This window comes from Ranitomeya variabilis, chromosome 2 (genome assembly GCF_051348905.1).
Source record: "Ranitomeya variabilis isolate aRanVar5 chromosome 2, aRanVar5.hap1, whole genome shotgun sequence".
Taxonomy (NCBI): Eukaryota; Metazoa; Chordata; class Amphibia; order Anura; family Dendrobatidae; genus Ranitomeya; species Ranitomeya variabilis.
Window position 1 is genome coordinate 137,905,158 of NC_135233.1, and position 23,539 is coordinate 137,928,696.

Below are 23,539 nucleotides of genomic sequence, written 5' to 3' on the forward strand. Positions count from 1 at the left end.
AATTTAAGACAGCTGCTTTCGCTGATGACCTTATGATCTTGATCTCAAACCCCAAGTCCGCATTCCCCTCTATTTCGAAACTTCTCGAGGAGTTTGGAGTAGTCTCCAACTTCAAAGTAAATATGCACAAGTCAGAAGTCATGAACGTCTCACTACCAGACGAGGTCGCCCTACATCTCAAAAAGTCTACCCCCTTCAATTGGCTTACAGATAAATTGAAATACTTAGGTGTCTTTCTCACTGCAAACCCCTACACTCTATACAAACACAATTTTGAGCCCCTCCTGGACAACCTTCAAACACTCCTTCAAACCTATGACTTACCATACATTTCATGGATTGGGAGGATAAACATAATCAAATCGTACATCCTTCCAAAGATATTCTACCCAATGAACATGATTCCTATACCTCTCCCCAAGACTTTCTTCACAGCAATCAATAAAATGGTCAAAAGATATGTCTGGAAGGGTAAAAGACCTAGACTGCCATTCAAAATCCTCTCCCGAAAAAAAAAGGGGGTCTTGGACTTCCACATTTTGAGAATTACTACCGGGCAATCCACTTGGCCAGGTGGATATCTCTGACCAAACCCAGACCTTCCCATAAAACACCTAACCTGGAACTTTTACTATTGGGAAAAGGAGCTGAGAAATACCTCTGGACCTCAGCCATCCCCCAAAAAAATTCCCTTGAAGAAATAACTAGCACAACACTGTCCATTAGGAGGAAACTGATCCCAAATAACTGGCCATACTGTCTCTTTTTTGATAGCATGCCTCTGGGGGTCGTACCTTGGCTCATTGATCCAAAATATGTAGATGCATTTGACCTTTGGGACTCATTACCGAATCTCCCAGTTTCTCATTTGCTTTCTAATCTAATCAACTGTAATAACAGTTGGCCATGTGAAGCCAGGAAGCATCCCCGAGACTTCATACAAGTACACCACGTTCAACATATCATGTCCAAACTAAAGTCAAACATCCAACACAACCCAGATTGGCTTTGGTTCGAACTTATACTAAAACTTAATCCCACACCCCCTAAATTAATATCTAAACTATACCATAATTTAATTTCCCCAAACACTAATTTCAAACCCTTATACCTATCCTCCTGGGAGTCGGAGTTAAACATTTCTCTCTCCAATAAGGAATCAAATCAAATTTTAGGACACTCACACGGGTTCTCAAGATGTGTCCTGTTACAGGAGAATGCTTTTAAAGTCCTTTCCAGATGGTATAGAACCCCCGAATCACTCTATCACCTGGGCCTCTCAGACTCTCCTCTTTGTTGGAGATGCATGAAGTCAAAGGGTTCATTATCGCACATATTCTGGTCATGCCCAGCTATCACAAAATTCTGGAAAGACGTTTCCGACCGACTCCGCCAATTGGGACTGATAACTCACAACCTAACACCCCAAGAAACTCTGCTGTCACTTCCCACGAAGTCATACAAACCGAAAAAACATGACCTTCTCCCTCTTCTAATAGCCGCAGCCAAACACTTGATCTCGTTGCACTGGAGACAAAAGAACCCCCCTCATATTGATGAATGGACCAAAAAAGTTCAGGAAATCTGTAGGATGGAGAAATTGTCCAGCTGGGACTCTTATTCACATGATAAATTCTTTCGGACATGGTTACCATGGCAAATGTTAAATAATCCTACTTCGCTGCCTTCCACTAGCTATTCTTCTTAGCTATACAAAATGGTTCCCCTGTGAACTCATCGAGTTTATTGACAATGCACTGTGGTGGACCCGGGCACTATTCACTCACCTGGTTACTTTAGTTTTACTTAAATATTCTCTATGGCACTCTGCTACAGATGGTCGAAACTACCTGACTAATTTCTACTGGTTTTAGGTAGTAGTGTATCCGTCCTCCCCAAACTAATAACCTGTACTCAGAAATTTCTACATCGACCACTATCTCCCCTCCGGTATTTCCCCCCCCCCTCTCTTCACCCCCAGTTTTTGTTGTTCTTGAGTCACATTTTAATTGTTTACTATTTTGTTTTTAGCCTTTTGGGTTGCACAACCCGAACCTCGTGACCTAAAATTGCCACCAATATTTTATGCAAATAACTATAGTTATGGTCACCTCGATATTAATATGCAGTTGTATGGTACGTTTTATTCCATTCAAAAGTATGTAACACGATGTCTCAGATTCATGTGTACCATTTTGTTGTTCATGTAATTTGAAAATTTGAAAAAAATAAAAAATAAAAAATAAAAAAAATAAAATAATAATAATAATAATCTGCTGGAAGTTCCTGAAACTGTCTCACTATACCCTGACATATGCCCGGCGACTTTAATGAGAAGAATATCTATGAAAGATACAACAATGGTGCTAATGAAAGCGAACATCAAGTACAGATGGGGATTCCCCCATGCACTAATTTTCTTCCATGGCAATTCCACCTACTCCCCAAAAAATCAGGAAGAAGGCAAAAGGGCACTAGAAAAAGCGGGTATCCCGTTGCTTGAATCTGGAGCATTACCACAGAGACAAAGACCACACAGGGAATGGACAGAAGTTCGCCGTACAAGGTCCACTAAACCACAATTCAATAGACACCATGCTCTTTGAGGCCACATCCACAGCTTCATCCAAACCATTTGATATATGATTGGGTCTGGAGGGCAATGGTAATATTAGGACTTTACTATGGTGTTACTTTTATATGATATACTTTGTTATTTAAGGTAAATGGGGCTAACCTCTTTCTTTTAGAGAGTGCAGTGCCTTTGGAGCTATTATGCCACTCCATTCTGGGCTATTACTGATATTGGTCCCACTGTTAATGGGCCAGGACACTTTAGCCCTCATATTGGTTGTTTGTTGTAATCGTTTTTCATGTTTTCCTGTTCCTTTTTACCCTTTCAACCTACCCCTAACTAATCAATTGTTGACGAAACTCAAGTATGTATACAGACTAGTGGTTGATATGAGTCAGGCCATCACACACACTATCACTACAGTTGACATGATTAGAATCTCCTTGATTACTACAAATGTATAAGATATTGTCACACAATGTGCAGGGAATCAATTCCCCATTAAAAAGAAAGCATGCCTTCATTGATTACCTAAAACATTTTCCTGATGTATTATTCTTACAAGAAACTCTGTTTTCTAATAACCTGTCTCCCAAATATTTTCATAAATCATACTCAAGAATTTTTCTCGCTTCTCACGATAACAAAAGAGGAGTTGCCGTCCTTCGCCACAACTCCTTCCCATTTATACAAGAAGATATAATCCTAGATAATGAAGGCAGATACATAATACTCTGGGGAACAGTGCAAGAGAAATGAGTTTGCCTAGTTAATTGCTATGCTCCCTCAACGATGCAAATGAAAACCATCAAATCAATAACGAGGGTTTTGAACACCATTTCATATGATTTTATCATATGGGCGGAGATTTCAACCTAACCATAGATGCAACACCCGACAGCTCCTACAATAAGCAATCAGATATATCTAAGAGAGAAAAAAACGTAGTACAACCTATTTTTAAATCCCATCACTTAGTCGACACATGGAGAGAGGCACACCAGCAATCAAGAGGTTACACCTATTTCTCTAGAATTCACCATTCTTACTCTAGAATAGATTGGATACTTACGAATTCAGAGAACACGCCATCTTTATTGTACTCTAGGCACATCCCCCATCTTGGTCTGATCACTGGACCTAGCAACATCACGTTTATATAAATGGACATTGAACAAATCATTACTGACTAATCCCCAAACAAAAAAGTGCTGACACCTCTTTAAGTAATATATGGATGGCCCATCAAAAATATATAACAGACGCTCTTATTCGGATTGCTTCGAAAAAAGAGGGATAGATTACATGAGTAAACGTCACTAGAAAATGAACTTTATAAGGCAGAGTTAGCAAATCAGTCGCATCCCTCTCTGTATTTAACTAAAAGAATTTACGATTTAAAGCTGCAGTTAAATACATTATTGACCACTCGCACGGAACGGGCAATTAGATGGACTCAAGCGACATTTTATTGGTTTTCCAACAAAATGGATCGAATGCTAGCACGCAAACTAAAAAATAAAGAACGCTTGGATGCCATTTTCTCTATAAAAATAATCAATCTCAAATCACCTCTAATCCAAATAATATCTAGAAAGCATTTCAAAATTATTACCAGAAATTGTATACCGACACTACAAATTTCTCCATGTCTAAATTAGATGACTTCCTAACGGAAGTTCCCTTACCAGCCCCGACTCCAAGTTTCGCTGCAATGCTGCATTCTCCCATCTCTGAGGATGAAATCAAGTCCACCATAAAGCGATTAAAAAGCAGGGAAAACTCCAAGCCCAGATGGGCTGACCACCCTATATTATAAAAAATTCTTGAATATTTTAACTAAACACATTCAAGCATATTGTAACAACATGCTGAACGGTCAAGCAATGCCTCCAGGATTTTATACAGCACATATAACTGTCATTCCAAAACCAAAGAGAGATCCCTTACTTACAAAAAATGACAGACCCATATCTTTATTAAATTTAGATCTCAAAATCTTCTCTGCCATTATAGCGGATAGGATCAATAGGTATCTTCCCAGCTTGATCCATAAAGATCAGGTTGGATTCATACCAACAAGACAAGCTCCAGATAATATTCGCAAAAATCTTAACCTTATCCATGCTGCTAAGAAACTTACCCCCTAAAAACTCCTCTAATTCTTTTGGCCCTGACTATAGAGAAGGCCTTCAATGCTGTTATCTGGCCATACCTGTTCACTATCATGATCAAAATGGGGATATCACAACAATTAATTGATTCACTTAGACTCCTCTATAACAATCCAGTTGATTATCTAAAATTACCTTTGACCTCTCCTGAACCAATAATTATCAATAGGGGAACCAGGCAAGGGTGCCCCTTATCTCCAGCCCTATTCGCTATGGTCATGGAACCTTTACCTCAAAAGATTCGCTTACATCCCAATATTACGGGCCAAACAATAGGTAAATATGAATATAAGGTCAGCTGGTTTGCTAATGATCTCTTGCTAACATTAACGAACCCTCATATATCCCTACCAAACCTTATAAACACTTCATCATTTTGAAGACATTTCCAGACTGAAGGTCAACGTGACAAATCGGAGATTATGTTTCTCAATATCCCTTTCACAGTACAAAATTTAATTTTAACTCATTTCCATTTTCAACACTCAAAGCAATATATCACATATCTGGGAATCACTCACGCCTTCCAAAAATACTTTATTTAAACACAATCACACTCCTTTGCTACAAAAATTGATACAAAATCTATCCAAATGGTCCACTCCTTCTCTTTCCTTTTTAGGGAGAATTCATTCCATAAAAATGGTAATGCTGCCTCAATTTCTAAATGTATTTAGTTCACTGCCAATTCTGATACTTTCCATGACTTTTAGAACGCTCCACTCGCACATACGACGTTTTATATGGAATAACAAAAAAACTCATATTTCACAACAGATATTATTCAGACACAAACGACAGGGAAGTGTTTCTTTACCAAATTTTGCTAATTATTACAGAGCAGCCCAGATTGCACAATTGGCAGCCCTGAATGCAGATCAACACTTGCCTCTCTGGTCTCAAATAGAAATCTCAAATCTAGCACCTTACTCTCTGGAGAGCCTCATTTGGGCTATCAGACCTTTATCAAAAGGCCTGGCTATACACTCACCATGCACATCCCACTCACTACGTACATGGAGAGCCAACAGGTTTCAATTTGCTCTACAGTCACAACCATCACCACTTTTGGGACTGTTTGATAACCCCATGTTTTCCCCGGGCGTAGCATCCAGGAATCACTCCTGGTGGAAGCAAAATAAAATAGCTAGATGCAGCGTTTAACTACTCACTTTAAATTAATGTTGAAACAAACATTCATTATAAAACGACAAGTACCAATGTTCGAAAATTTCAGATTAGAATAAATATTTCAGTTCTGGCCGACCTTAACTATTAATGCACCAAATCCAAAACCAACTAATTATGAACTGAAGTGCTTACACGACCCTCTGGGAAAGGGCCTTATATCAGATTTATATAATACATTAAAAAAATCCAATGTTGACTTGAAATCAAAAACCATGGAGCAATGGGAAGATCTACAATTAACCCTTTCACCTCAGAGATGGTATAAATGCTATGAAAACCTTTTATAAGGAAGTAACCAAATCTCGCTTACCGAAACCTCCCTCAGATTATTCCATAGGACTCATTATGTCCATAGTTACCTACACAAAATCTATCATACAGTTCCAGACAAATGCTTCAGGGGGGTGTGATGAAGTGGGAGGTACGCTCCACACTTGGTGGACATGCCCCATAGTGAAATCTCTTTGGAAGGATGTAGTTAAATTAATTAACTGTCCTGAAAAAGGAACTACTCCTTCCACCAATGGTATTTCTTTTAGGTGATAGGCCAATCAATGCCAATGGTAAGATGTGTCAGCTTATAGGTTATATTACCATGGCATACACACATAGCTGGGCAATGTAAAACCAATACTTTATCAATAGCCCAGGTGAAAAGACGGATAAATTTAATTATGCTATATGAAAAAATAGAAGCCACCAGATTCGACTCTCTTGAAATCTTCCGAGGTATTTGGGACCCATGGATCCAGACTCAGACTGATGGCCACTTTTCCAGAATAATGTCACTATCTGTATAAATTAAAACATGGATACTACTAATTGATGACTTGGACTTACGTCCTACACAAATTATAGAGTACGTCAACATAACCCCCAAAGTTATTACCCAAGGTTTTACATTCCTTCCCATTTTTTTGTTGTTGTTTTGTTTGTCTTTTTAAATTTTTTTTCCTTTGCTTTTGTTATTAATACAATGCAGCTAATGTTATACGAATGTATATTTGTTCTTTCCAGCTAAAATGAATAAGTAAAGGATATTGTATTAATATTATTTACATTGATATACTTCCCCCTGCGAGGGGATCCTTTTACTTCATATTCCATGTCATTCATGTTATTCTGATAATATCTGCAATAAAATTGTTGAAACTAAAAGTACAACTTGTCCCACAATAAACAAGCCCTCACATGGCCACTTTGAACAAAAAATAAAAAAGTTATGGCTCTGGAAAAAGGGGAGCAAAAGACGAAAGCACAAAAATGGAAAATAGCCCAGTGGTTAACCCCTTAACCCCCAGAGCTTTTTTCGGCTTTGCGTTTTTGTTTTTCGCTCCCCTCCTTCCCAGAGCCATAACTTTATTTTTCTGGCCATGTGAGGGCTTATTTTTTCTAGGACGAGTTGTACTTTTGAACGACATCATTGGTTTTACCATGTCGTGTACTAGAAAACAGGAAAAAAATTCCAAGTGCAGTGAAATTGCAAAAAAAGTGCAATCCCACACTTGTTTTTTTGTTTGGCTTTTTTGCTAGGCTCACACTAAATGCTAAAACTGACCTGCAATTATGATTCTCCAGGTCATTACAACTTCGTTGACACCAAACATGTCTAGGTTCTTTTTTATCTAAGTGGTGAAAAAAAATTCCAAACTTTGCTAAAAAAGAAAAAAAAAACATGGCGCAATTTTCCGATACCCGTAGTGTTAGTGTTGGCGGAACGCACCTAATATATTTATTAGATGGGATAGGTGCGTTCGCAACCCGGGATCCACCGTGCAGGAAAGAACCTGCTGCTAAGAAAGGCGGCGAAGCAAAATAGAATAAACGAACTATGTTACTTCACAGAGCCCGTAGTAAAGAGAACGCTGTGCCCTGTTTAGCTCACAGGGGACACAGCTACTGTGTAGAGCCGACAGTGGTCATGCAGTCCAACCAACACGCAGCTCCTCTCCGGTGGAGCCAGAATTCTATCGGCTATTAGCCAGCCCTGAATTCACACATAAACTCCTCGCCGGAGGTGCCAACATTCTAGGGGCTTATTTCAGCCGGGTCCCTGACTGCATACACAAAACTCCTCGCCGGAGGTGCCAGCATTCTCAGGGCTTATTTCAGCTGGGTCCCTGACCACACACATGACCATACTGTCGCTGAGCTCGTACATATTTGACACTAGCGCATGACCGTGCGGTCATGAGAACCTTATATAGCTGCAGCACCTACAGGACCTTCCAAGAAGGACCAATGGAAGGCTGCCACAGAACTTGATCAGGTACAGGACCTTCCTGGAGGACCAATGGAAGTTGCAGTACCTGAGCATGTGACCCTTGATCTCCACTGAGAGATCTTACCCTGGGCATGCTCAGTGTGTGCAAAGCAGGACTTAGTCCCAGAAAAGCCTGCTCGCCGCAGATCAGTGCAGGGTACAATAGCAGAGCCTGGAGAGGCAGCAGTAACCCTTTGCACAATATCAGACTCAGTGAGATGCTGGGACCGACGTCTCCGCTGAGCAGGCTCCACTGCGGCAGATGCAGAATGGGAGACCGCAGCAGACACGGCTCGAGATTCCCCCTGTGCAGCAGCGGGAACTCGACTCCTAACATTACCCCCCCTCCTAGGGCCCCCCTCCTTGAGCCTTGTTACGCTCAAAAGCTGCAATGAGCAGCGGAGCCCAAATGTGCTCCACAGGTTCCCAGGTTCTATCTTCTGGACCGTGACCCTTCCAATTCACCAGATAAAATTTCTTGCCACGTACCACCTTGCACCCCATGATAGCATTCACCTCAAACTCATCCGAGGATGAACCCGATGTCCCGGCAGATGACTCAGAAAACCGGGACAAATGAACGGGCTTTAAGAGGGAAACGTGAAAAGTGTCGGTGATACCAAGGCATGGAGGAATAGCCAAACGGTAGACCACAGGGTTGACCTGTTCCAGAACCTTGAACGGGCCAATGTAGCGAGGCGCAAACTTAGTGGAGTCAACTCGCAGCCTGATGTTATGGGCAGAGAGCCACACAAAGTCGCCAGGAGCAAAGGTCGGAGCGGGGCGCCGGTGTGTATCAGCAGAAACCCTCATTCTCTCCTTGGAGGCCCGGATGGCATCCTGTGTGCGGTCCCAGATGTCACATGCCTCCACCGCCCAGTCTGCCACCCTAGAATCGGTGGATGACACGGGCATGGGCACAGGGACACGCGGATGCTGGCCGTAATTAAGGAAAAAAGGAGTCTGCCAAGTGGAATCGGCTATGGCGTTGTTCAAGGCAAATTCCACCCAAGGTAGCAAAGATGCCCAATCATCCTGCCTAGCAGAGACAAAATGTCGCAAGTATGTCACCAGAGTCTGGTTGGTCCTCTCTACCAACCCATTCGTCTCGGGATGGTATGCAGAGGAGAGATTCAACTCTATGCTGAGTAAACGGCAGAGCTCTCTCCAAAACCGAGACGCGAACTGGGGACCCTGGTCGCTGACAATTTTATCAGGCATTCCATGTAAATGGAAAATGTGCTTTATGAATAATGCCGCCAAGGCCCGTGCAGAAGGTAACCGTGGAAGCGGCACCAAGTGCACCATCTTAGAGAAATGATCGGTGAAATCCCAGATAACGGTGCAGCAACGCGACTTGGGTAAGCCAACCACGAAGTCCAACCCGACCATTTCCCAAGGCTTGTCTGCCACCGGTAGGGGGTAAAGCAACCGAGCAGGCCGTTGCCGAGGAGACCGATTCTGGGCGCAGGAAACGCCTGCCCGAATATAGTCCCCGACATCACGGGCCATATGCGGCCACCAGTACGTTCTCGCCAAAAGCTCGGATGTCCTTTTGGTCCCAAAATGCCCACCCACTCTGGACGAGTGAGCCCAAGAGAGAACCTCCGGTCGCAAATTCGCTGGCACGAAAGTCTTGCCTGGGGGCACAGACTCTAGCGAAACCGGAGCTACAGTTCTCAGGCTCTCAGAAGGGTCAATAAGCCGAGGCTCCTCCTCTTCCTCAGATGACACTACGGAGCGGGAGAGAGCATCGGCGCTAATGTTCTTCTCCCCGGAGAGAAAATGAAGAGTAAAATGAAACCGGGAGAAGAACAAGGACCATCTAGCCTGGCGAGAATTCAGCCGCTGGGCCGTCTGTAGATATACCAAGTTTTTGTGGTCAGTGAAAACCTGGAAGGGAAAGCGAGCTCCCTCCAAGAGATGTCTCCACTCTGAGAAAGCCAACTTCATGGCTAGCAACTCCCTGTCCCCGATGGAATAATTCCTCTCTGCCGGTGTGAAGGTCTTGGAGAAGAAGAAGCATGGATGCTTCCGACCTTGAGCATCCTTTTGGAAAAGGACTGCTCCAGCACCAACAGATGAGGCATCCACCTCCATGATAAATGGCTTATCTACATCAGGGCGATGTAGAATGGGAGCGCTAGCGAAGTGTGACTTAACTGAGAGGAAGGCCTTGGAGACATCCTCTGACCACAACTTGGGATTTGCTCCCTTCTTGGTGAGGGCAACCAAGTGAGCTACCAAAGTTGAGAAGTGTGGGATGAACTGACGATAGTAATTAATGAACCCCATAAAGCGCTGCACCGCTTTAAGTGAATGGGGTTCCTGCCAGTCCATCACAGCCTGTAGCTTGGCAGGATCCATAGCCAAACCCTGGGCAGAGATGATATAACCAAGGAAGGGCAAGGACTCCTGCTCAAACACACACTTCTCCAACTTGGCGTAGAGGGAGTTTGCCCGTAAGAGGTCGAAGACTTTGTGAACATCTCTCCGATGGGAGTCAATATCTGGAGAGTAGATGAGAATATCATCCAGATAGACTACGACCGAGGTGGTGAGCATTTCCCGGAAGATGTCATTCACAAAGTCTTGGAAAACGGCTGGGGCATTACAGAACCCGAAGGGCATCACCAGATATTCATAGTGCCCATCCCTGGTGTTAAAAGCCGTCTTCCATTCATCCCCCTCACGGATGCGAATCAGGTTGTAAGCACCCCGCAGATCTAATTTTGTAAATACCCTTGCTCCCTGTAGCCTATCAAAAAGCTCAGAAATCAGGGGTAATGGGTACTTGTTCTTAACGGTGATGGCATTAAGACCCCTGTAGTCTATGCATGGACGTAAGTCTCCACTCTTCTTCTGTACGAAGAAGAACCCAACCCAGATTCTCTTGGATGTACTGAGACATTGCCTCCGTCTCCGGGAGAGATAACGGATAGACTCGACCCTGGGGAGGCTCAGCACCAGGCAAGAGGTCAATAGGACAGTCATAGGGGCGGTGAGGCGGAAGGGTCTCCGCAGCCCTTTTGGAGAACACGTCCGCATAGGGCCAATAGTGTTTGGGGAGAGAGGAAAGATCTGCGGGTACCTCTGTTGTAGCAACCTGAATGCACTCCCTCTGACATCTACCCTCACAGGATTTACTCCATCCCAAAATTCTCCCTGAGGACCACTCTATATGAGAATGATTGCGTAGCCATGGTATCCCCAACAGGACCTCATCAATTCCCTCAGGAATGACTAATAGGGAGATAATCTCCTGATGTGATGGAGACACAGAAAGAGTGAAAGGAATGGTTTGGTGGGTAATCTGTGAGGGTAGTGTCAACCCATTTACCACTCGAACGGTTTCTGGTTTGGCGAGCATCACCAGGGGTATTGCGTGACTCTGGGCGAAAGCGGATGACATAAAATTCCTCTCTGCCCCAGAGTCCACGCATATCTCTACCATAAGAGTGGATGGGCCTATGGTAATTGTCCCCTTGAAGGACAACTTAGAGGCAAACGTCGCCATGTCTAGTGTACCTCCTCCAACTGCCACTAGACGCTGATGTTTTCCCGACCGCTGAGGACACTTGGAGGCAAGATGTCCTGACTGCCAGCAAACATGACAGACCTTAAGTGCACGAGCGGACTGGGACTTGGATCCCGCTCGTGTCATCTTTATGGCGTCATTTGACTCGGACGCCTGGACCGGAGATTCCAAAGGTCTGGCGAAGGTGGGAGCCAGCCGAAACCTCTGCCTACACTGGGCTCGCTCTAACCTTCGCTCATGAAAACGAAGGTCTATGCGAGTTGATACAGCTATGAGCTCCTCCAGTGTGGCGGGAATCTCCCTAGTGGCCAAAGTGTCCTTCACATCGTCAGCCAGCCCCCTCCAAAATACAGGAATGAGGGTTTTATCTGGCCATTCCAACTCAGACGCTAATGTCCGGAAGCGAACGGCAAAATGGCTGACCATGGTTGAACCCTGAGTCAAAGCCAGCAGTTGGAGCGCTATATCATGGGTGACTTGAGGTCCTACAAAGACCTGTTTCAGAGTGTCCAGAAACTGAGGAACACTCCGCACCACATGATCGTTGTGCTCCCACAGCAGCGTAGCCCACTCCAACGCTCTCTCCGACAGAGAGATTATGAATCCCACCTTTGCCCGCTCTGTGGGAAAACGTGCAGCCAGGAGCTCGAGGTGTATACCACACTGGCTCACGAAACCCCTACAGGACTTACTGTCTCCAGAGTATCTCTCAGGCAATGGGAGGTGAGATAAAGTCAGAACAGAGGTGGCAGTGGGTAAAGCTGCTGCAGCCACGCTAGTAGCCTGAACAGCTCTTGCGGTAAAATCCACCGCCGAAGTTGCACGCTCAAGAGACCCCAACCGGCCCTCCAGCAGCTGGATGTACCCCTGAAATCGCTGTTCATCCGCCATTACTTAGCCAGATCCTGGCGCTAGTGTACTGTTAGGGTTGGCGGAACGCACCGAATATATTTATTAGATGGGATAGGTGCGTTCGCAACCCGGGATCCACCGTGTAGGAAAGAACCTGCTGCTAAGTAAGGCGGCGAAGCAAAATAGAATAAATGAACTCTGTTACTTCACAGAGCCCGTAGTAAAGAGAACGCTGTGCCCTGTTTAGCTCACAGGGGACACAGCTACTGTGTAGAGCCGACAGTGGTCATGCAGTCCAACCAACACGCAGCTCCTCTCCGGTGGAGCCAGAATTCTATCGGCTATTAGCCAGCCCTGAATTCACACATAAACTCCTCGCCGGAGGTGCCAGCTGTTATGGTCTGATGATTAAGGAGCGACATGCGACTAGCTCTGAGCAGGTGGTAACTATACCGACCGCAGTTCCTGATCTTAACACAGACACTAGCAGTAGCCGTGGGATGTTCCTGTCACTCCCTGGACACCTCGTCACAGCTGGAGATCTAGCTACCCCTAAAGGTAGAAGCAGGAAAGCTATCTTGCCTCAGAGAAAATCCCCAAAGGATAGGACATCCCCCCACAAATAATGACTGTGAGAGGAGAAGGAAATGACATACGTAGTATGAAACAAGATTTAGCAAAGGAGGCCACTACTAGCTAGAAAGAATTAGTACAGGACAGAACACTGTGCGATCAGTAATAAAAACTAGAAAAAGTCCACCGCAGAGAAATGTAAAAATCTCCACACCTGACTAAAGGTGTGGAGGGCAAACTCTGCTGCCCAGAGCTTCCAGCTTAGCTGACTAGATACATACTGATAAGCTGGACAAATGAGCAAAACATAGAAAGTGCTAAACAACAAAGTCCACAACAAGTGAACTGCAAAAAGACAAGCAAGGACTTAGCTTTGCTGAAATGGTCAGAGTGACAGGGAAATCCTCAGTGAGCCATGACTCCAAGCTCAACAATTGACAACTGGCATTGAATTAGGGAAAAGGCCAGACTAATATAGCAGAGCCAGAAAGACGATCAGTGAAAACAGCTGCTGATGCTAAATCCAAGAAGCAGCCATACCACTCAAAACCACAGGAGGGAGCCCAAGAGCAGAACTCACAAAAATGCTACTTATAACCACCGGAGGGAGCACAAGAGCGGAATTCACAACAGCCAGCATTCTATGGGCTTATTTCAGCCGGGTCCCTGACTGCATACACAAAACTCCTCGCCGGAGGTGCCAGCATTCTAGGGGCTTATTTCAGCCCGGTCCCTGACCACACACATGATCACACTGGCGCTGAGCTCGTACATATTTGACACTAGCGCATGGCCGTGCGGTCATGAGAACCTTATATAGCTGCAGCACCTACAGGACCTTCCAAGAAAGACCAATGGAAGGCTGCCACAGAACTTGATCAGGTACAGGACCTTCCTGGAGGACCAATGGAAGTTGCAGTACCTGAGCATGTGACCCTTGATCTCCACTGAGAGATCTTACCCTGGGCATGCTCAGTGTGTGCAAAGCAGGACTTAGTCCCAGAAAAGCCTGCTCGCCGCAGATCAGTGCAGGGTACAATAGCAGAGCCTGGAGAGGCAGCAGTAACCCTTTGCACAATATCAGACTCAGTGAGACGCTGGGACCGACGTCTCCGCTGAGCAGGCTCCACTGCGGCAGAAGCAGAATGGGAGACCGCAGCAGACATGGCTCGAGATTCCCCCTGTGCAGTAGCGGGAACTCGATTCCTAACACATAGCGTCTCAATTTTTCGTGATCTAGGGTTGGGTGAGGGCTTATTTTTTACGTGCCGAGCTGACATTTTTAATAATACCATTTTGCTTTGCTTTGATCCCCGTTATTGCATTTTAATGCAAAAAAAGGTAATTCTGGCGTTTTGAATTTTTTTTAATTGCTACACTGTGTAGCGATCAGGTAATTCTTTTTTAATTGATAGATCAGGCGATTCTGAACTCGGCGATACCAAATATGTGTAGGTTTCATTTTTTTTATCATTTGAAATTTGAAATGTTATATTTTCTTCATATTTTTAAAAATATATATTTTTTAACTTTTGACATGCTTCAATAGCCTCCATGGGAGTCTAGAAGCTGGCATAGCCCCTATGTAGCAAAATTACAGCATTGTTATGAGTGCCGACCACAAGGTGGCGCTCACAGCGATCTGGCATCAACAACCATAGAGGTCTGCAGGAGACCTCTGGTTGTTATGCTGATGCACAGACGACCCCCCGATCATGTGACGGGGTCACCGGTGCTTGTTAAATGCCACTGTCAGAGTAGTTAATAAGATCGCAATTCCGCCCGGGCACATGTCAGCTGTTCAAAACAGCTGATATGTCCTGGCATTGATGCGGGCTCGCTGTGGGAGCCGCATCAAAGCGGGGGTTCTGCCATCGGATGTACTATTCCGTCCAATGGCAGAAAGGGGTTAAGGGGTTAAACATGTGCCATTTATGTTCAATATCCCTAGTTACCATGACATGGTTCCAGTCTACACTATTAAGCTCTTCCCTTAATTTGTTGAAATGAGCTTTCCTAAAATTTCAGGTTTTTGCATTTCCCCTTTGAAATGTTTTTGAATATTACATTGAAGCTTACCATATTATGGTCACTGCATCCTAAATGCTATCTGATCTGTAGATCTGTAATTGTATCTAGTCTGTTTGACAGGACCAGACCCAGCAGATTATCTCCCTTGGTTCATCTATCAGCTGAGAGAGGTAATTATTCTGAAGTGCGAATAAGAACTTGCAGTTTTTAGCACAACCAGAATATTCTGTCACAGTGAAAGTCGAGATAGTTAAATTAACCGTCTCTTCAATTTGTCATAGATTTTTCTCTTGCGGCCACAACCATGGAGGTTGGCTACAGTCCCACAGAACTCAGACTTCTAAATACTGTAATATGTGCAACTGTAGTAACAGGAACTTTACTTTTAACATGTTTGTCTATAATTTTCTTTCTAATCTCCTGAGACTCTCTTTAGTCCATAGTTCAGTGTGGCACACACTATAATTCCAAACAGCACAGTGACTACTTTTCACCATTCAAATAGGAAAACTGACTGATTACAAGTTTGTAAACAACTGTGATGCTAATTACAGGACAAACCTTCATTTCACATGTCCTATGGTAAAATTATTTTCAATCTTTTCTAGGGGTACGATCATTTTTGTCTAGGCCATTTTCATTGTTTTTTTTAATTTTCTGTTGAATAATTCAAAAGCAATGTAAGATTTTCATTAGTTGTTATTCAGTAGATGTAAATGGAAAATTAAAGCAATCATTCAGTGATCATTGTTTTTTTCTTACTTTAATCATTGATCATTGGTATTTTCTTAAGGAGGGTACCAACAATTTTGTTTGTTTGTGAATGTACAGGTATACATATATAACAGAAGGAATTGTAATAGCCAGATTTTCACTGATCTTTGCAAATTACAAATCTTAGTAAAATTATTCTAGTCAGATAACAAGGCAAAACTAAGACAATGTCAAACAAGGATAGAGGCAACAACATAAAATACATATGCAAAGTAGAAGCTGAAATGTTGGATGCCTGTCATTATCTAAATGTTCAGCATAAAACTGATTTGCACGCAATGTGAGCTTACAGTTTGCGGGTATATCTGTCTCTTGATAGAATATCTATGCATTTTGTTTCTTATAATTAGAATACTGCCGAATATCTATCTTGGAAGTTGCCCTCGGCAGCTGGAGCACATTACTATCAAGATGAAACATGAATTAGGAGTGACTGCTGTCCTGAACTTCCAGACAGATTGGGATGTTATCCAGAATTCCAAAGGCTGTAATAAGTATTCTGAGCCCATGAGTCCGGACACCATGTTCAGGTTATATAATGAAGCTGGACTGACGTATATTTGGATTCCTACACCTGATATGAGTACAGAAGGTATGTGTCCTGATGGAGTTGAGTTCACATATAATATAGCCATACGTTAATGTTCTCATGGATAGTGTACCTCTAGTTTCATATAAAATGAAAGTATCACTTTTGAACCTCCCATCTACATTATTAAAGTGGTGTTTCTATCTTCAATTTTCAAGACTGCACCGCTTCTCTGTCTCATTCCTTCAGCAGCATCACAAGAGTGTTTAGAAGATTGTACACTTAATCAGTAACACTGTTTGACTTTTTGAATGCAAAATTGGTTGGAATTGAGAGCAGACTCCATGTTGAGTTTGAAGAGCCCCTGATGTGCGTAAACAATAGAAACCCAACACAGGTAGCACCATTTTGGAAACTAGACCCTTCAAAGAACTTAAATAGATGTGTGGTAAGCACTTTGAACCCACAAATGCTTCACATAAGTTTATAACGTAGAGCTGTGAAAATAAAAAATCAAATTTTTTTTCCACAAAAATAATTTTTAGCCCCATTTTTTTTATTTTCACAAGGGAAACATGAGAAATTGGACCCCAAAAGTTGTGCAATTTCTCCTGAGTATGCTGATACCATATGTTAATGTTCTCATGGATAGTGTACCTCTAGTTTCATATAAAATGAAAGTATCACTTTTGAACCTCCCATCTACATTATTAAAGTGGTGTTTCTATCTTCAATTTTCAAGACTGCACCGCTTCTCTGTCTCATTCCTTCAGCAGCATCACAAGAGTGTTTAGAAAATTGTACACTTAATCAGTAACACTGTTTGACTTTTTGAATGCAAAATTGGTTGGAATTGAGAGCAGACTCCATGTTGAGTTTGAAGAGCCCCTGATGTGCGTAAACAATAGAAACCCCACACAGGTAGCACCATTTTGGAAACTAGACCCTTCAAAGAACTTAAATAGATGTGTGGTAAGCACTTTGAACCCACAAATGCTTCACATAAGTTTATAACGTAGAGCTGTGAAAATAAAAAATCAAATTTTTTTTCCACAAAAATAATTTTTAGCCCCAATTTTTTTATTTTCACAAGGGAAACATGAGAAATTGGACCCCAAAAGTTGTGCAATTTCTCCTGAGTATGCTGATACCCCATATGTGGTGGAAAACCACTGCGCACGGTAGGGGTCGGAAGGGAAGGAGCAACGTTTTACTTTTTGAACGCAAAATTGTCTGGAATTGAGAGCGGACGCCATGTTGCGTTTGGAGAGAATTTATTTAGATATGTGGTGAGCACCTTAAACCCCCAAATGTCTCACAGAAAATTATAATATTGAGTCTTGAAAATAAAAAAAATCACCTTTCCACAAAAATGATCTTTTAGTCCCCAATTTTTTTATTTTCACAAGGGTAACAGGAGAAAACTGACCCCAAAGTTTGTTGTGCAATTCCTCATGAGTACGCTGATACCTCATATGTAGGAGAAAAACATTATTTGGGTACGTCAGAGCTCAGAAGTGAAGGAGTGACGTTTTGTAAGGCAGACTTTTATATAGACCCCCGAAAGAATTTATTTAGATACGTGGTGAGCATCGTGAACCCCCAAGTGTCTCACAGAAAATTTTATTGTTGAGTAATAAAAATAAAAAATCACAATTTTTTTACACAAAAATGATCTTTTAGCCCCAATTTTTTTTTTTATTTTCACAAGGGTAACAGGAGAAAGTGAACCCCAAAATCTGTTGTGCAATTTCTCCTGAGTACGCTGATACCCCATATGTTAGGGAAAACCACTGTTTGGGTACATGGTAGGATTCGGGAGTGACGTTTTAGAATGCAGACTTTGATGGAATGGTCTGCAGGCATCATGGTGTTTTTGGAGAGCACCTTATTTGCCTTAACAGTGGAAATGCCCCACTAGTGACCTCATTTTGGAACTGATCTACTGTTTCCGGGTATGTGAATTTTATAATGTAGTAGAATACGTAAGTTGTATAGAGTGCTTCAGGTATGTATACATGAGTTCAAGTGTAGAGTTCATCACATTGACATACTGTACGTGAGTAGTGAAGTGTTCCTCAGGTTGGCATACATGAGTTGTGTAGAGTTTGTCAGGTTTGCATACGTGAGTTGTGTAAGTCAGAAATTAATTTAGTAGGTCATGGATGAGTGGTACAGTCTAAAGCATTCTTTTATACATAGACCAGGTTTGTCAGGGCAGGTGTCGCATTGATGAGAGGTGTCCTTGCCTATCCCCCTACTGTAACACACTTGACACCTCTTTTGCGACCTTCCTTCTTTTGGGCTTTGAGGGACCTCCCCTGGGAAATGTTGGCCTGATACAATATGAGCACCTTCAGTTCCGGAAGTAGTGGGGCCCACTCCTTCCTGTTCTGCAAAGATTAGGGCCTTGATCACTACCTTCTGGAACTGAACGTATGACATATTGGTCTGGTCTGCACATAGTGATAGCACAAAAGCGTTGTGTTGTCATCTGTACAATGTGCATGTCCAGCTTATGGTACCTTGGCTTTTCTCATGGCACTGTATGGCTGGAGGACTTTAACAAAGAGATCTACTCCCCTCATGTTCTTGTTTTACCCTTGTACACAATGTGAATTGTATACCTGTTTAGAGGTACCTCGTAGAGAGAGCTGGGGGTACTGCCATTACCATGTATGGTGGTCAAGAAAAGGACATCCCCCTTATCCTTGTATTTTGCCACCAACAAGTTGTCGCTATATTGGGCTCTATTCTCACCCTTTTTGATCAGCTGCCCAATTAACGTCTTAGGGAGTCCTCTCTGGTTCTTGCAGACAGCACCACAGGCTACTGTAGCTCGCAAAGGGATGAAGTGTTGTATAAAACATCAACACTCCAATATTGGTTCTGGCTTTTTCACTATCCCCATATGAAGGACCAATCCCCAAAACGTCATAATTTCTACTGGATCTACAGAAGTCCAGTTAGAAAATGATGAAGGGACGGTTTTGTACCAAAATTTTTTGGGTGCATAAATTTGTTTGAACCACCATGAGGTTTACAAATTTCTCAGAGAAAAAGACTTTGAAAATGTCAATTTCTGTGAGGCTGGTGGTGTCAAATTTGATTCCTGATTTTGCAACAAAATCAAGAATCAGTGGCTCATAATCTTTGAGGGGGAAGTCTGTACAGGGTCAGTAACAATGGGCGTTAGTTCAGTTTCTGCCCTGGGGTGACTGCGTTGCGGTTCAGCATCACTTGAGGAAGAGAATGAGGATTAAAAGTAAAGAAAGGTGGGATCCTCTCCTTCACTATCATTGTTGGAGGCAAGGAAGGCATATGCCTCCTCCACTGAATACCGGGTTTGGAATGAGCAGGACCTTTTTTTTTACATATGTGGTGTTTGTGTGAGTACCAAATTTTATTTAGGTGTTTGTGTGCGAGTGCTTCATGTAAACTTTTTTTATTTAGAAAAGAAAGAAAAAGATTAAAGAAAAAAAAGCAACAATCGGAGGTTGATCACTGATGTGTGTCAGTTATCAGCACTCGACAGTTGTAGGACAGTTGCACGGATGACACTAAATACAGTAAAAGGTATTGTAGTAGACAATGACTACTATAGTACACTGCTCAAAAATAAAGGGAACACTTAAACAACAGAGTATATCTCCAAGTAAATCAAACTTCTGTGAAATCAAACTGTCCACTTAGGAAGCAACACTGTTAAACATTCAATTTCACTTGCTGTTGTGCAAATGGAATAGACAACAGATGGAAATTATTGGCAATTATCAAGATGCACTCAATAAAGGAGTGGTCTTCAGGTGGGGACCACAGACCACATTTCAGTACCAATGCTTTCTGGCTGATGTTTTGGTCAGTTTTGAATATTGGTTGTGCTTTCACACTCATGGTAGCATGAGACGGACTCTACAACCCACACAAGTGGCTCAGGCAATGCAGCTCATCCAGGATGGCACATGAATGCGAGCTGTGGCAAGAAGGTTTGCTGTGTCTGTCAGTGTAGTGTCCAGAGGCTGGAGGTGCTACCAGGAGAAAGGCTAGTACACCAGGGGATGTGGAGGGGGCCGCAGGAGGGCATCAACCCAGCAGCAGGACCGCTTCCTCAGCCTTTATGCAAGAAAGAACAGGAGGAGCACTGCCAGAGCCCTGCAAAATGACCTCCAGCAGGCCACAAATGTGCATGTGTCTGCACAAATGGTTAGAAACCGACTCCATGAGGATGGTTTGAGTGTCCGACGTCCACATATGGGGGTTATGCTCACAGCCCAACACCGTGCAGGATGCTTGGCATTTGCCACAGAACACCAGGATTGGCAAATTCGCCACTGGCGCCCTGTGCTCCTCACAGATGAAAGCAGGTTCACACTGAACACATGTGAAAAACATGACAGAGTCTGGAGACGCTGTGGAGAGCGATCTGCTGCCTGCAACATCCTTCAGCATGACCGGTTTGGCAGTGGGTCAGTAATGGTGTGGGGAGGCATTTCTTTGGAGGGCTGCACAGCCCTCCATGTGCTTGCCAGAGGTAGCTTGACTGCCATTAGGTACCAGGATGAGATCCTTAGACCCCTTGTGAGACCATATGCTGGAACGGTTGGCCCTGGGTTCCTCCTAATGCAGGACAATGCCAGACCTCATGTGGCTGGAGTGTGTCAGCAGTTCCTGAAAGATGAAGGCATTGAAGCTATGGACTGGTCCGCCCATTTCCCAGACCTGAATTCGATTGAACACATCTGGGACACCATGTCTCGCACCATCCACCAACGTCACGTTGCACCACAGACTGTCCAAGAGTTGGCGGATGCTTTAGTCCAGGTCTGGGAGGAGATCCCTCAGGAGACCATCCGCCACCTCATCAGGAGCATGCCCAGGTGCTGTAGGGAGATCACACAGGTACGTGGAGGCCGCAGACACTACTGAGCATCATTTCCTTGTCTTGAGGCATTTCCACTGAAGTTGGATCATTTTCCACTTTGATTTCGAGCATCATTCCAACTCCAGACCTCCGTGGGATATTAGTTGTGATTTACGTTGATCATTTTTAGGTTTTATTATTTTCAACACATTCCACTATGTAATGAATAAAGATTTACAACTGGAATATTTCATTCATTGATATCTAGGATGTGGTATTTTAGTGTTCACTTTATTTTTTGGAGCGGTGTATATTTTACTTTCCCTAATCTAAATAATTTTTTTATCCTTTTTTCACAAAAAACCCCCAACAACCAGAGGTTGATCACTGATGTGCATCAGTGATAAGCGCTCGACAGCTGTAAGACGCACGGATGATTTTTTTTCCGCTCTGACATTAACTCATTTTAGTAAAAAATACCGTACTAGACAATGATTACTACCATATATCTTTACTCTTTTATTGTCTGACGCTAAGGAGGAAGGGGGAATGGACAGGTACAAAAAAGTCCTAGAAAACAGAAAGCATCGACGTTGATCACACCAATCAGAGCTGAGCCTGGTGTGGCCGATATTGCTGCTAAGCAACAGCCTATGATCGGCGCTCTTACAGCACCAATTGTAGGCTGGGCATCATTGTTTCAGGCATTCTGATTGCCTGAAACACTGAGAAATGCTGCAATTGGCTGTTTAGAATTCAGAATGATTTAAAGGATTATTCACATCTTCATAGATTGATATTGTTATATACTGCTTACAAACACAAGGACTTTTGCAATTTGCAACCCCGTGGTCGGTAAAAACCGACCCGAATCATGGTCTCTGGGGTCTCGGCTACCTCCGGCAGCTGAGGCCCCGAAGAATTTCCAACTCTGGGGGGCGCTATACAGTTTTTCCACAGCGCCGTTAATTGTGGGGCTGTGGTTTAAGTACCCTTAACAACCGCCGTTAAAAGGCATATTGGTAGTCGTTAAGGGGTTATTAATGACTTGTGGGCAGCCAGAGAAGTATATGTAAATGCACAGACCTTTTCTGAAGGATAGGAAATATGCTGAGTATGGGTATAATCTACTGTGGGTATTAACTAAGACCTTTAACTTTTAACAACTGAAATCTTTATAAATTCTAAGATAGAAGCATTGGGTCACGGGTTATACATTGGGCTTTATTTATAGTGCTATTTTACTTTGGCACATTTCCCCTATAGGCCAGGGCATAGTTGTGTTATGTTATAATATAGTCATTGTTTCTAGTTATGTAATGCAGCTAATTGTGAGCATGAGTGCAATAATGTTATATACAGTATATATATTTTTTTCAGAATGCAAATAATGGTATTGTATCAAATGATATTTTGGTAATTGGAGGCCATAAACCGCCTTGTGTCACAGTAAATTATCACATTTTTCTTTCTTCTATTCAAAAGGAACAGCGGGGACATTTCTGTCATTTAGAAAATTGGAAAGGTTATTGTGACTAATAGCGCCCATTCCCTCTAAACAAGCTATCAGGGTTTCCAGAGATTCCTAAGAGCGTTCTATATATCATATTGTAGATCTGTGATAAAAGATGGATATTTGGACAGTTGCAAAGGTTCCCAGTATACCACTTCTCTCACATGAGGGTCTTTCCGTGTCACTGTGGTTTATTAACAATGTTGTAATTTATATTGTGTCTGTTTGTAAGAGAAAAACAATACAGTTAACTGGTTCTTTTTACTTACTATGCATTAAGCTTTAAATGAAGCTCTGTCGCTTATGGTGACTACGGCATGAAAACATATTAGCTTTCTTCAACCCTTCCTAATGAGAATATGAAAGAGAAATCAATGCCAGCATCGATCATTTTCCTTGAACATTTTATCTCGCTGGTATGTGCCATTCAACATCAGATATAAATTACTTTTATTTAGGGCAATTTTCTTCATTTCCTAGGTTATGGAAACATGACTTTTACAATTGTAACAATATCAGAGCAAGGAATAAGAACATTTTGCAGTGTGTTGAAACCAGTTTTTCCACTGTGGCTATATAACAAAGATGTTTCTTCCAAATGATAGATAAAGTACTTTCAGATTACCTGCGCAGATGGAAAGTGATTTCTATTTCCACTCAATATT

At 42.8% G+C, this 23,539-nt stretch overlaps 1 protein-coding gene across 3 annotated transcripts in view; it reads left to right on the forward strand.

The window, feature by feature from the left end:
• The window catches only part of EPM2A (EPM2A glucan phosphatase, laforin), a 300,202-nt gene that overhangs the window by 156,084 nt on the left and 120,579 nt on the right, over window positions 1-23,539 (forward strand). For all 3 annotated transcript variants that reach the window (XM_077283027.1, XM_077283026.1, XM_077283028.1), the window contains exon 4: window positions 16,322-16,563. In XM_077283027.1, coding sequence (XP_077139142.1) covers window positions 16,322-16,563 — 242 coding nt within the window. The remainder of the gene's footprint in view (window positions 1-16,321; window positions 16,564-23,539) is intronic.